Here is a 13,650-nt window from a genome sequence, read left to right as displayed (position 1 = left end):
AATGTGGCCCACTTGAATGGTAGGTTATAGCTTGATTTTTTTTTTTTTTTCCGTGGGCCTTATGTGGGATTACACATCTAGTGGTTGAAGTGGATCTCACACACACATCATGTAAGCATCCTATAAAATTCCCTCTTTTTTAATATATCAATGGAAATATTTGTTTTGTAGAACTGTTGGGAGAGGGATGCCCCCCTTGATTTTTCACTGGGCCCATCATGATGTGTATGTGAAATCTACTCTAACCATTAGATGTGTAAATCCCACATTAGGTCCAAGGCCAGAAAATCACATTGACTTATGATTCAGATGGACACACCAAAGGAAATTAGCAATCGACGAGAGATGTCCATCTTTGATTTTTACGGGCTCCACTATGATGATTATATGAAATCCACTACAACCATTAGATGCCACACCAAAATTTAGGCTTGGACCCCAAAAGTTAAGCCATCCACGATTCAAGTGGGCAACACTAAAGGAAATAATTTGGAGGGTGAGCGTTGCCATGTACATTATTTCCAATAGTGTGGTCCACCCGAATTACGAATAGAGCTAAGTTTCAGGCCCTGGGCATAATAGCAGGTGACACACCTGGTGGTTGGGGTGGATTTCACATAAACACCACAGTGGGGGCCCACTCGAGTCATTGACCTCTTTGCTTGCGCGGCTGGCTTGAGCCACCGTTAAGAAATCTAACAGAAAGTAGTAAAACAATAATTACTTAGATTATATAATAAGGTAGTTTTTTTTTTTTTTTTTTTTAAAGGCAAGCAAAAAACCTCTTTATTACCTTTAAGCCTATAAAGGAGTAGTAAATAAAAAAAAAATAAATCAAAAGAAGTAAAGGGAACCTATAGAGAAATTAAAAAAGAAAACCCACATCCCGAGCTAGATAAAAAAGCATGCACATCCTATGATAGGGGAGAAAATTAAATGCCCACATTCTGGGTTAGGAGGAAAAAGCATTGATATCCTAGGCCAGGAAGAGAAAACTGCCTACATCATTGGTAAGGAGAAAAGATCGAAAACCCCTGAGCCTAACATAAGGAAGCCACCCATGGCCTAAACATGAGGAACCACAAGAAGAGGGGTTAGGAGGAGCCTTCCAACTGACTAGCCCCGAGGGAAGCAAGTTCTGCAGAAGAGAGGGGTCGAACATCTAAGGAAGAATGGGAGACATAACTAGGCTTCGTAGAAGAGGACAAATTCATCACCGCCTTTAAAGATTCATTTGTTGTGCACTTGAAGAGCAATCCTTGAAAGATTAGCACCATAGACCTTATAAAAACTAATAAAAAGAATCCTAAGGCACCCGTTCGGCATGTCTAAAGTAAGGCTCAAGGAGAAGGAACACCCAATAGGCCACTTGGCAATTGGGGGTGCAATAAAGGAGTCATGTTTTAGAGTCATTAATTTGGGTAAAAACAAGGCTCCACCTATCAGAAGAGGAGACAAATCAAAAGGAGGTGTCCTAATCCGTTAAGGCTGCAATAGGAGCATTTGTCGTAATGACAGAACTCAAAATAAATATAGCTCTAGATCTGATGTCTTTAAGGATATATCTAAGAAGGACTTCCTTGGGGACACATTTACTCAAAAAGATCATAGAGTTTTTTCTCTCCAAATATGCCAAGCCCGGATAGGAAAGGATAACCTTATTAACAAGTTGCAAACCAAGTTTGCAGACAAGTTCTTAATAAGATGCTTAATTGAGTTAAAAAGGGACACTTGAATAGGGGCCACAACATCAACTTTTGCATGCAATTATTTCTAGTGTCGGAGCACAAAAGGGTAACCAAAGAATAAATGTTCTATTTATTCATGGCCTAAAATATAAGATCATTTGATTTTACATGCAACATAATTATGTATAATACAAAATAATTAAGGATCCAATCCCATGAATACTCATAAGCAATAACACCAGATTCCTCAAGTATATAAAGATACATAGATAAATGAGACTGAACCTAGATGTGATATATCGTGTGAGCAATCTCATTGATGCTAATTTGTCGATGTTATTGCAGAGATGAACTCGATCTTTCATACCTTACACTCCTTATAAAAACCTCTCAATGAGATTAGAATTTTCTGTACGTATAGATGAGATGATTAAGAAATATATTTATAGAAAAAAAAGGGCTAAAAAAGCTTACCAATCATACTTCTTCCATCTGGAGTCTCCACACCATAAGTTTCCATATTCGTTCGAATAACCATGTATAGGGACCATGGTCTAAGCACTCTTCCCCAAACCTATCTATATTAATGACAACTGTAGTAAGACCCACTAGATCCCTCAATCTAAATAATCTAATGGTAACATAAAAAATCGATGATTATGTATAGCCCACCCAATAAAAGTCTTACATTCTTCCATTTGGGCCACACTGATCTGTCAAAGAAAATGAAATTATTTGTTTTATTTTATTTTTTATAAAAAATATTTGTTTTGAATTGTTGGATCCTTTGGCTCTACAAGCAGTGGAATTGTGTACTATACAAAATATATAATCAATGATCCAATCCCAAGAGTACATATAATCAATAACATCAAATTTCTAAAGCATATAAAGATACATAGATGAATAAGAATGAACCCAGACGTGATTTATTGTTGAGTAGTCTTATTAATACAGATTTACCGATGCTACCACAGAGATGAACTTATCTCTGCACCTCACACCCTTTATGAAAACATCTAAATGTGACTAGGATTTTCTATATGTGTAGGTGAAGGTCCAAGACCTATATTTATAAATAAATAAATTATTTTTTTAAAAAAAAAAGAGGACCGGAAAAGCTTACCCATTACACTTCTCCCCTCTAGAGTCTCCACACCGAAGGTTCCATATCCATTTGAATAACTGTGTATATGAACCATGGTCTAAGTGCTCCGCTCCGAACCTATTTATATTGATCACAGCTGTAGTGGGACCAATAGATCTCTCAATTTGAATAATATATCCAACAATCAAATAAAAATCAATAATCAAGTATGGCCAACCTAATAAAAATCTTACATTCTCCTACTTGGACCATACTAATTTATCAAAGTGCAATTAAAATCGGAAATAATACTACAATTAATTTTGAATCCAACCCTTAGTCTTGAGCCTCCTAAAAAAGGTATTCAAGCTATAATAAAATGTTTATGAATGTAACCCTTAAACCACACGAAATCAAACCCCAAAACTTCTTGGGAGTGGGGTCATATCAAGCCACCGACAACAGTCTTGAGATCAGACAATCTCGTCCTTAATTTCAAAGGTAGGGATACTTTGAATTTCATCGAAAATTTCCATGAACTTGGTCAAACAATAATCAAGAGATGCCAAGAATTGCATATAATTAAGCTCACTCACCCGATATTTCTCCCCAAGCCAACATCCATACCGAGATTGTATATGACTCTATTACAGAAACGGTTAAAAAGACTATCATTGCCTCTCTACAAGTTGAACCAGAAACTAGTGTTTTTCCATTGCCAGTGATATATTTTACTTGCGGCTAGACAAGGGGAATGCTAAGTGTATTCCTCCAAGCCCAAGAGGCATTGGCTAAGACTTTCAGTGTTCAAATAGACTCACTCCTAACATATTTTTTTATAGACCCTAAAGACTCATATCCTTCACTAAAACCTTTTAAAACTGCTTTAGAAGTCAGGCTTGGTTAAAAATATTTGAAAAAAAAAATGATTACTAGACCACCTTCTATCTTGGGCTTTTATATATATATATATATATATATATATATATATATATATATATATATATATATATATATATATATATATATATATATATATATATATATATATATATATATATATATATATATATATATATATATATGGTATTTGTTGGATCACTAGCTGCGGTCTGAGATAGCTTAAAGTATGTTTTGTTTGAATTTTACCACTGCATTACTGAGCATGGTACCGAAAAAGCTAGGTGGGACTATGATTATGTGTTTCATCCCTTACATATATCGGGTATATATACTCATGGTTTGAGCAAAAACACAGGGCAGATCCAAAGCTCAAGTGGAGCACACTACAGGGAGTAATGAGAACAGTAAAGCCTACTACATGAAGCTTGAGGCAGAATCTCGCACTGAAATCTTCAGAAACATTTAAACAGAGAGAGAGAGAGAGAGAGAGAGAGAGAGAGAGAGAGAGAGAGAGAGAGAGAGAAACTTACCGTCCTTCTTTTTCTTCTCCTTCTCCTTCTTCTTCTCCTTCTTGCGGTGAAAGGGGGTTTTGACAACAGAGATAGGGGAATGCGGCCAATAGACAGGGAGAGAGGGTGAGGGAGAGCGGGAGATCGAGAGAGGGCAAGGGAAAGAGAGAGGCTGAGTGCGAGAGAGAGATTGAGAGATGGGTTTCTGAATGCCTGTGCGCGGGAGAAAATGGTGGATGGAAATTTTTGAGGGCCTTTTGGAAGCAGATTGTGTACTGAGTAACGCAGTACGCTTAAGCGTACTGACTAAACTCTGTGGGTCCCACAGTCATTCGTAAATTTTATCCACTCCGTCCATACATTTTAGAACATAATTTTAGGTCTTTAGCCTAAAAATGAAGCATATCCAAAGCTCAAATGGACCACACCACTGGAAACAGTGTGAATTCAACATATACCATTGAAAATTTCGTGGGGGCCATAGAAGTTTTAGATCAATATGATATTTGTGCTTTCACTTCTTCCATGTCTTTGTGATATTATGAACAGGTTGGATGACAAATGAACATCACTGCGGGCCATAGAAATGTTTCAACGGTGGAAATCATTATTCCCACGGTTTCCTATGGTATGTATCCACTTGAGTTTTAGATATACCTCAATTTTGGTATCAACCACTAAAATGATCTGAAAAAATGGATGGACGGAGCGGATACGACAATTGCATTCACGGTGGGCCCAATTGAGTATACTCAGTACGATAAGAGCGTACAGCTCAGTACGCAACTCCATTAAGGGAGTTGCTGAAAGGGCGCGTGACGGATGACCCTTTGGGAGTTAATTTTTAGGACCGTGGGGCCCACTGGATATATATTTTATATATCCACTCCGTCCGTTAATTTTACATTATTATTTTAAACGCTGATTAAAAAAAATGAGTCAGAACGAATCTGTATGGAAACCACACAACATATTAATAGTAGATATTTAATTTTTATTATTTCTAATGGTGTGGTCCACTTAAACATTTAATTTATATAATTTTTGAGCTCATCTACTAAAATTATATATTAGAATTAATAGGTGGCTTAGATGACCCCATGGAGCCCCAAAAGCACCATCTATGTTTAATACAGGTTTGAGCAAAAACACAGGGCAGATCCAAAGCTCAAGTGGAGCACACTACAGGGAGTAATGAGAACAGTAAAGCCTACTGTTGAGACTTTTTTAGGGCCCACTTCTATATTTATTTTCCATCTAACCTGTTTATAAGGTCATATAAGCAATGATGAAGGAAAAACATAAAAATCAGCTTGATCCAAACATTATGTGGCCGGTTAAGAAGTTTTCAATAGTAAGTACTCAATCGTTGATGTTTCCTATGGTATGATCCCTTTGAGCTTTGGATCTGCTTCATTTTTAAGATGATGTATTAAAATGAGCTTTAAAAACAATGGATGAACGGTGTAGATAAAACAAATACATGATGGTAGAGCCATGAAGCTTCGACCAGTACCCACCAGTACCGAACTCGGCACTGGAAGGTTCACTACCGAATCCAAGTATCCGTTTTGTTTGATAGTTGTCGGTTGAGGGGTGAATTAGGTGAGAACCGGACTCACCTAAGACGGTGCGGTCCTTACCGTGGGGCCCACCTTGATGTATGTATTCTATATCCACACCGTTCATCTGTTTTTTCAGATTATTTTAGAGCATTTTACCAAAAATTAAACAGATTCAACTATCAGGTGAACCATACAATAGGAAACATCGGTGATTGACCATTAATAGCCAACAAAAGTTTTGGATGAAACTGATATTTGTTTTTTTGTTTTTTTCCTTTAATCCAGGCTTATTTGACCTTCTCAAGAGATTGGATGGCAAATAAGCACTACGGAAACATTAAGGTGGGCTTAAAAAAGTTCTTAATGGTATCATTTCTTGTGATATGGTTCACATGATGATATCCACTTCATTTTTTGGAATAATACCCTAAAATGAATAAAAAAATAGAGCCACACAGTCTTGAGTGAGGCTGCTGGGTCTCACCTAATCCGACGTCGACGGTTGAGTATGTGGTCCAGCGTCGCCAAATTCAGCCGGCCCACTTATGCATGTACCTGTTGAATCTGGACCCTCTTACTTTTTTTTTTTTTTTTTTTGGGTTAGCTTGTTAGTACACACACTCCATGTTAGCCACCTCCGTTAGGGATCGATACCAAGACCTACTTCACACAAGTATGAAATTCTTATTTTCCTGCATTATGATTGGTCCACATAATCACTGTCATTATCAGCATTTTGCACTAATTAAAGAGTATGATAATGTGGCTCAATCAGATTACAACCAGCATGATTATTATTAATAATATTATTTTATGGTATGTTGCACGCCACGCAATCCACTTTCCATATAAACCCCTTCTCTTACACTAGTTCTAGAAAGGGAGAGGAGGGAAGGTGTGGATTATGTGCGGCCCTTAATGTAGGGCTAACCTTGACGTATGTATTCTACATCCATGCTGGTCATCTGTTTTCTCATGTCATGTTAGGTCATAATCTCATAATAAAACGTATCAAAATCTCAGTGGACCATACCAAAGGAAACAATGGCGATTCACTATTAAAAAGTTGTTATATATGAGCCACAAAAGTTTCAAATCAAGTTGATATTTTTTGTGTCACCTCAGCAAGAAGTTGGATGGTAAATAGCATTACGGTGGGCCTTAAAAAGTTTTAATTGTGGGTTGTATAATCACCACTGTTTACTACAGTGGTTTACCTGAGATCTTGATCTGCTTATTTTTTAGGATCATACCACAAATTGATTTGACAAAATCGGATGGATGGTGTAGATTTAGAATACACATATCAAGGTGGGCCACACGGCGAGGGCTGTACCTAATCTACTCCGGTGCAGAAGGAGCTCGATCCATGGGGGAGTACTCAATCCACGTCCGTTTCTCAGTGCGTGTATGAGTAGTCACCATCCGACAGGGGATCAATAACTCCGCCATTCTCTTTCGCCGTGAATAGCAAAGGAAGCGGATTGCGTGTGGGCAACAGGCATCAGACTTTGGTGTCTATTTACGTCATAATTTATGTGGGCCTCACCATGATGTATATGTTATATCCAAACCGTCCGTCAATTAAGAGATATCCTCTTATGGATTTAACCAAAAAATGAGACAGATACAAATCTCAAGTGGACCACACCAGAAATAGTAGTGGGCATTGAATGTTTACCATTGAAAACTTCTTGAGGGTCACATGAGTTTTGGCTCCATTTGAGATTTGTTTTTTTCCTTACATCCAGGTCTGTGTGACCTTATGAAAAGGTTGGATGGTAAATAAACACATGGTGGGCCTTACAAAGGTTTTTACCATGGGAATCATTGTTCCCACTTTAGTGTGGTCGACGGGAGCTTTGGATCTATCTCATTTTTGTATTGATGCTCTAAACATCATGGTGAGCCTTATAAAGGTTTTTACCATGGTGGGCTTGTTTGGATTCGCGCATAGTAGTATATTGTATTTTATTTGGGTATTGTTCATGTATATATAGTTTTCAGAATACATCCAAATCAATCTGATACTAATCAATGTTTGGATAAGAGGTATTGTTTGGCATAGTATACAATACGTTATATAGATTAATGTTTGGATAAGACGTATTATGTCAGCGTATTGTACAACCTTAATTGAGTCAGGTGGCCTGTTTGACGTATGGAACTTTCTGATTTCTAGCTCAGATGATTTTTACGTTGAAATATACCAAATGAACGGTCCCGATCTTATACTACATAGGTACCAGATATAATTATAATTGTACAAATTTCAAACTTTCATCTGCTGTCGAATAGAGCGCAATGAGTACGAAGTATTGATGACAACAGAACCCACTGACAATAGGTTCGAAAATTTGGTTGGAGTTTGTATTCGCACATATGGAATTCAACTCTTATTCACTTCAATTCAAACATGGTAAACGACAAATCATAACTTCTAATACGATACGATACATCCCAAAACGCGTATCCGAACAGGCCCTACAAGTATCTCATTAAATGGATGAATGGTGTGAATATAACACATACGTCATGATGGCCCCACGGAACTTGCTTAAGTCAACACAACAAGGAGGTCGGTGGTATTTGTGGCACACCACGCAATCCGTTCACAAATATTAAAGAGCCAACTGCATTTGCCTATTTAATTTTACACGGGTCTCTTGCTATCCGAGTTAGGGAAGATATCCAATGCTTCTTGGTGCACAAATGATCGTGCTCTCTCATTGTGTAACATTCATAAGGCACACATGTATGATGATCTGAGCCATGCAACCTAGGCATCCCAGTCGCTGATTGGCCATCCATAAAAAAAATAAAAAAATAAAAAATCCCTCTCATTCTAGAAGGGTCCCACATAATTGGACCAGTCAACCTATCCGGCAATTGTTTTTTTTTTTTCTTTGATCTTTTACAATGTATCCCACAATGTCACATACTCAACCAAGTTAGTGCTATAACATTTTCAGCTTATTTTGAGAGAATCGTCTATACATGATGGGGCCATCAGATCAATGGCTTGTATAGACCAACCGTGGGCCCCACAACTACGAATTGAGAACGAATAGGAAACTGGAACATAGATGAGAAAGAAGCACTTAGACATTCAAGTAATTAAATACACCAAACACAGAAACACTACATACTGCATAATAAAACTCTTAGCTAATAATATATATATATTTTTTGATACTTTAATAATCAAAATCAGAACCCCGACAGCAAACCCTAGCCCATTTCAACTACTTAGTGGGCCCTAGTTATAGGAAGGCTATGCAAGACCACAGTCTCAACGGTCAGACCAGGCCCGAACCCGAACAGCACACCCCAATCCAGTCCTTCTCCGGTCGTCCCCTTCCCTTCCTCTGCAGACTTCTTTCTCATCTCATCCAAAATAAACAGAACACACGCGCTCGACATATTCCCATACTCGCTTAACACGTGCCTCGTGGCCCGCATCTTCTCTGCCTTCAGATTCAGCTTCGCCTCGACTTGATCAAGGATCGCTGGCCCACCTGGGTGCGCGATCCAAAAGAGTGAATTCCAGTCGTTGATTCCGAGTGGCTCAAACGCCTCCACTAGGCTCTTCTCGATGTTCTTTGAGATGAGCCCGGGGACATCCTTGAGCAGGTGGAATGTGAGGCCCACCTCACGTAAGTGCCCATCAATTGCACCATCTGAATCAGGTAGTATGGTTTGTGCGGTCGATACAAGTTGGAAGAGCGGTCGCTCGGAGGAGTTAGGATCGGCTCCAACGATCACTGCAGCTGCACCATCTCCAAACAGTGCCTGACCTACAAGGCTATCAAGGTGTGTGTCAGATGGGCCACGGAAAGTGACGGCTGTGATCTCAGAACAAACAACAAGAACGCGTGCACCGGCATTGTTCTCAGCGAGGTCCTTTGCAAGACGGAGAACCGTGCCACCAGCAAAGCAACCTTGTTGATACATCATGTAGCGTTTGACAGATGGACGGAGACCGAGTAGCTTGGTGAGCTGGTAGTCAGCACCAGGCATGTCGACGCCACTCGTAGTGCAGAAGATTAGGTGAGTGATCTTAGATTTGGGGTGGCCCCACTCCTTAATGGCCTTTGTCGCAGCCTCCTTACCGAGCTTTGGAACTTCGACGACGACCATGTCCTGACGGGCGTCGAGAGAGGAAGCCATGTAGGCACACATGTCGGGATTCTCATTGAGAAGTTCCTCAGTCAGGTGCATGTAACGTTTTCGGATCATTGATTTATCACCTGCATGGCCCAAAAGATTGTGATTTTAGAGTGTTATTATTTGAAAATATTGTAAGCTCTAGCCTTTTTAGTATGTGACGTTGGGGAATACATTGATGTATATAAAAAAAGAAAGAAAAGAAAAGAAAAAGAAAAAGAAGAAGAAGGAAAGAAAAGAAAATTTGTATTATGAAAAACAATTAAATTCTCCAATAGCATGAATTTCTCAATTTTACTAAAAACTAACTAATTAGTTTACAAAAATACGGGAACTAAGGTAGCTTTTCCGGTAAACTAATTAGGTTCTTTTTTAAGTAAAATTCCCTTTCTGATAGGGGCCTGCTATTTTGAATTTTCAAAACATCCTCGTACCGTATATATGGTTGGATGGTACAATGATTAAAACGCAGTTTTATCTTTTAGAAAAGTGGCGGGGCCAGCATTGTGGGCCCATGTGATGTGTTTTTGACATCCAACCGTCTAACAAATGGACCTTCTATGATTATTATATGACAAGGAAAAAAAAAAGATCGGTCCATTTATCATATACGACACGTTATAGAAAACAACATAACACCTCTCAAAAATCTCCACTTCCGTTCGTGGCCCACCTAATGATTTGTCAGCGTAATTTTTGGGGCATGTAATCATCATATGGTAGACAAACTAAATGGGCCCAACAATGCTGGACAGCTCTTAAAAGAACTAACCAGAGGCATTTAAGTCTTTGTACCATCCAACCGTACAGTCGAAATATTCTTTTGGAAATTCAATATATTTTTTCATAAATCCAACTTTTTAGGATTTATTTTTCATAAAAACCATGGGAAAAAAATAAAGGCACCGAGGCATTGTCTGGTATGGTCATTGATTTATCACCTGCATGGTTTCAAAACGTAAACCATGAATATCAGGTTTGGAATTTTTTTACTAATAGAAAATTGATAATAAAGAGCAAACACCCTTTATGGAGTGTTGTACTAGCAACTCAGATATGGCAGTACTGATTGGCCCATTTCAGTGGGCCCCATCTAGTAATTATCATATAAGATAAAGGGAATGTAGATCTTCTGTTTGGCCAAGAAGGAAAATCCAATATAATAGGACACTGCATTTAAAGCAGCTGTGCTGATAACGTCGGTGATGATATTGATCAATCACGATATTGATCAATCACGATGCATTAAGCAGAATTTTACTGCTCGTAGGATCCGGATTCAAATCCTGCTAGTAGGATCCAGATTCAAGATGAGGACCAACTAAATGCATTAAAGATGAACGGTCGAAGACTTTCATAGAGTCATTTCCAACCAAATTAATAATAATCATGGATATCAAAATCACATGTGAAAGTTAAACAGTAAATAAAAAATGAAAAATAAAGGTAATTTTGGATTTTTAAAGGATTCCATCATGTGTGTATATACACTCAAGCTGCGGACCAAACTCAGTTACGGTGAGAACTTTGTGAGAACTCATCACAAGAGATATGATCTCAAAATCTGAACGGTCCACTTGATTCAGCACCTCAGGAAAACCCCTAAGATACAACTTTTATCTTGATCCAAAACTTTGGTAGGCCATGAACAAAGAAAACAGTTTTCTCCCTTGATTTGCATCTCTCTTTGCCATGACCCACCGTGTTTTGGATCAAGGTGAAAATTAGTCCCTGAGAGTTTCACGGGGTGATGTATCACATAGACCATTCTGATTTTAGGCTTGTAACACGTGTGTAAAGGAGTGCATGCCTCCTTCTATCTATCTATCTTCTATTTTTTTTTTTTTTCATATATATATATATATATATATATATATATATATATATATATATATATATATATATATAAGTAAAAAAATTAGAAAAATTTGGTACCCATATGGTATATGTATTACATTAAGTCTATTAAACATACACTCAACCATAATAATTACACCGATAGAAAATCTGTCTGCATAAACCACTAAAAGATCCACATGATCATTTTGTTGTTTTTAAGTGGTGTGAGTGTAGTTCACCATATGTTTAGATTAGCTAAGTTTTTAGTTATTCTTATCATTGGATTACATTTATTTGGACATGTTTGATATCATAAAAATATATATAACGTGGTATTATATCTCTTCATTTTATTACTTTTTAAAAAAATTGAAAGTGCTCGATGAACATTATAATAATTTCATCAATCAAATAGAACTTTTCTTACATTTTCAATTTAGTGAGGCAATTTTTAGTAAAATCTTAATTTGTGATGAATTGTGCTATAAAAATCTCAAATAATCATGTACATTAATACAAATAGTTATGCAAATGCAAAATTGCATGTTTAATTGCCAAAATTTGAAATAGATGTGCGCATGTGTAGGGAGAACATTTCACATGCAACTAGTTGTAGCTAGTTGAATGTGGGGCCCACTGTGGCCTGTATATGACATCCAACCCATACAACAAGGTTTCTTCTCTAAAATCAGGACCATCCAAACCATCGGGTAGGTGGCTGCATGACCCTCCATTTTCCATAGAAAATGTAAACAGGTCACCCCCAAGAGAAGCTGATTACCTAATTAGGGCAACCACATGGTGTCCCACTACCATGCGGGTTGTGTATGAAATCCTCACCATTGGAAAGGCAGCCCCCACGACGAAGATCACTTATCTCCAAAATCAGGCTAATCTATTCATTAGATGGACCTCACTAGTACATTGAATCAAGCCATTGGTTGTCAATTGATCCAATAGCATGGCCCACCTGATAAGCAGGCGATCATAATGATGGTTCACATCATTGCATGATAATGGATGCCCTACACAAGCGAGAAAAGCCCTTATAGTACCTGCATGGGATCATTATTTTATTTTCTATTTACAACAGCAAAACAGCAAACAAGAAAGAAAGAGATCAAACCATAAATCCTATAGTGGAGAAAATGTAAGAACATAACACAAAGTAAAGAGCTCATGCACTCACACATTCTCTTGAACTTCTCCTTCAGCTCAGTCATGTGCTCACTCTTTGTGATCTTGAAGTAGTAGTCCGGATAATCGGCCTGGATCACCTCATTCGATGGCGTAGCCGTGCCAATGGCCAGCACCGTGGCGGGGCCGTCGGCCCGCTGGGCCTTTCTGATCGCGTCGATCGACACCGTAGACATGGCTTTTGATTGCACGCCTTGTTGTGCACCGGTTTGCACCAAAATATAAAAAATCTCTTAATGGGGGTTCCAAGAGGGTTGGACACAGATGGTATGGTTTAAGGAGGGAGCACTTCGGTGAGTTATATACAGGAGGGTAGGTTGCATGGACGGGTAGATGGGAGCCACGTGGTCTTGGGGTTGTGTTATAGAATGAGCGTTGTAGAGGCTGCCACGTGTTAAAGCTGCTGTTATTTATGTATACTTTTCCTCTTGGGTGGTAGGTTGGGGTTTTTGAGTCCTATTGCAACTACCAACGTGAGTTTGTTATACGTAGTTGTTGGCGGCCGTCAGGTCTGACCTACGTGTTCATTTTGCATGACTCAAGATCCTTGATAACCACTGGGTCCACAGGCTGAGATGGTCAGCTATTTGAACCATCCATATTCTCTGTACTATCATAACTTAAGAGAATTTTCAATAATTATGCTTTAATGATGATCCTCGCCCTTGATTTTTAGATTGAATGTGGGGCATTGA

General features: G+C 38.3%; 1 protein-coding gene across 2 annotated transcripts; it reads right to left on the bottom strand.

Moving 5' to 3' along the window:
* Positions 1–8,931: 8,931 nt before the first annotated feature.
* On the bottom strand, positions 8,932–13,231 carry LOC131246587 (chalcone synthase 2-like). Of its 2 annotated transcripts, none has more exons than XM_058246843.1 (2): positions 12,948–13,231; positions 8,932–10,002 (listed from the first exon to the last, which is right to left on the bottom strand). In XM_058246843.1, the coding sequence occupies exons 1-2, from the start codon at positions 13,129–13,131 to the stop codon at positions 9,002–9,004; spliced, it is 1,185 nt and encodes a 394-aa protein (XP_058102826.1). In that variant the 5' UTR covers positions 13,132–13,231; the 3' UTR covers positions 8,932–9,001. The 2 variants fall into 2 exon arrangements, with proteins under 2 accessions (XP_058102826.1, XP_058102827.1); XM_058246844.1 differs by lacking the exon at positions 12,948–13,231 and adding an exon at positions 10,861–11,044.
* Positions 13,232–13,650: the final 419 nt, after the last annotated feature.

The sequence above is a fragment of the Magnolia sinica genome, chromosome 5 (genome assembly GCF_029962835.1).
Source record: "Magnolia sinica isolate HGM2019 chromosome 5, MsV1, whole genome shotgun sequence".
NCBI lineage: Eukaryota > Viridiplantae > Streptophyta > Magnoliopsida > Magnoliales > Magnoliaceae > Magnolia > Magnolia sinica.
Note: the sequence above shows the minus strand (reverse complement) of the source record. Positions and strands in the feature narration are given on the sequence as shown.

What these genes read in the sequence shown, in the direction of transcription:
- LOC131246587 (XM_058246843.1), bottom strand. Translation starts at nt 13,131, where the DNA reads ATGTCTACGGTGTCGATCGACGCGATCAGAAAGGCCCAGCGGGCCGAC. An exon ending in GGAGAAGTTCAAGAGAATGT is followed by an intron (nt 10,003 to 12,947) that starts GTGAGTGCATGA and finishes TGGGCCATGCAG; the next exon opens with GTGATAAATCAATGATCCGA.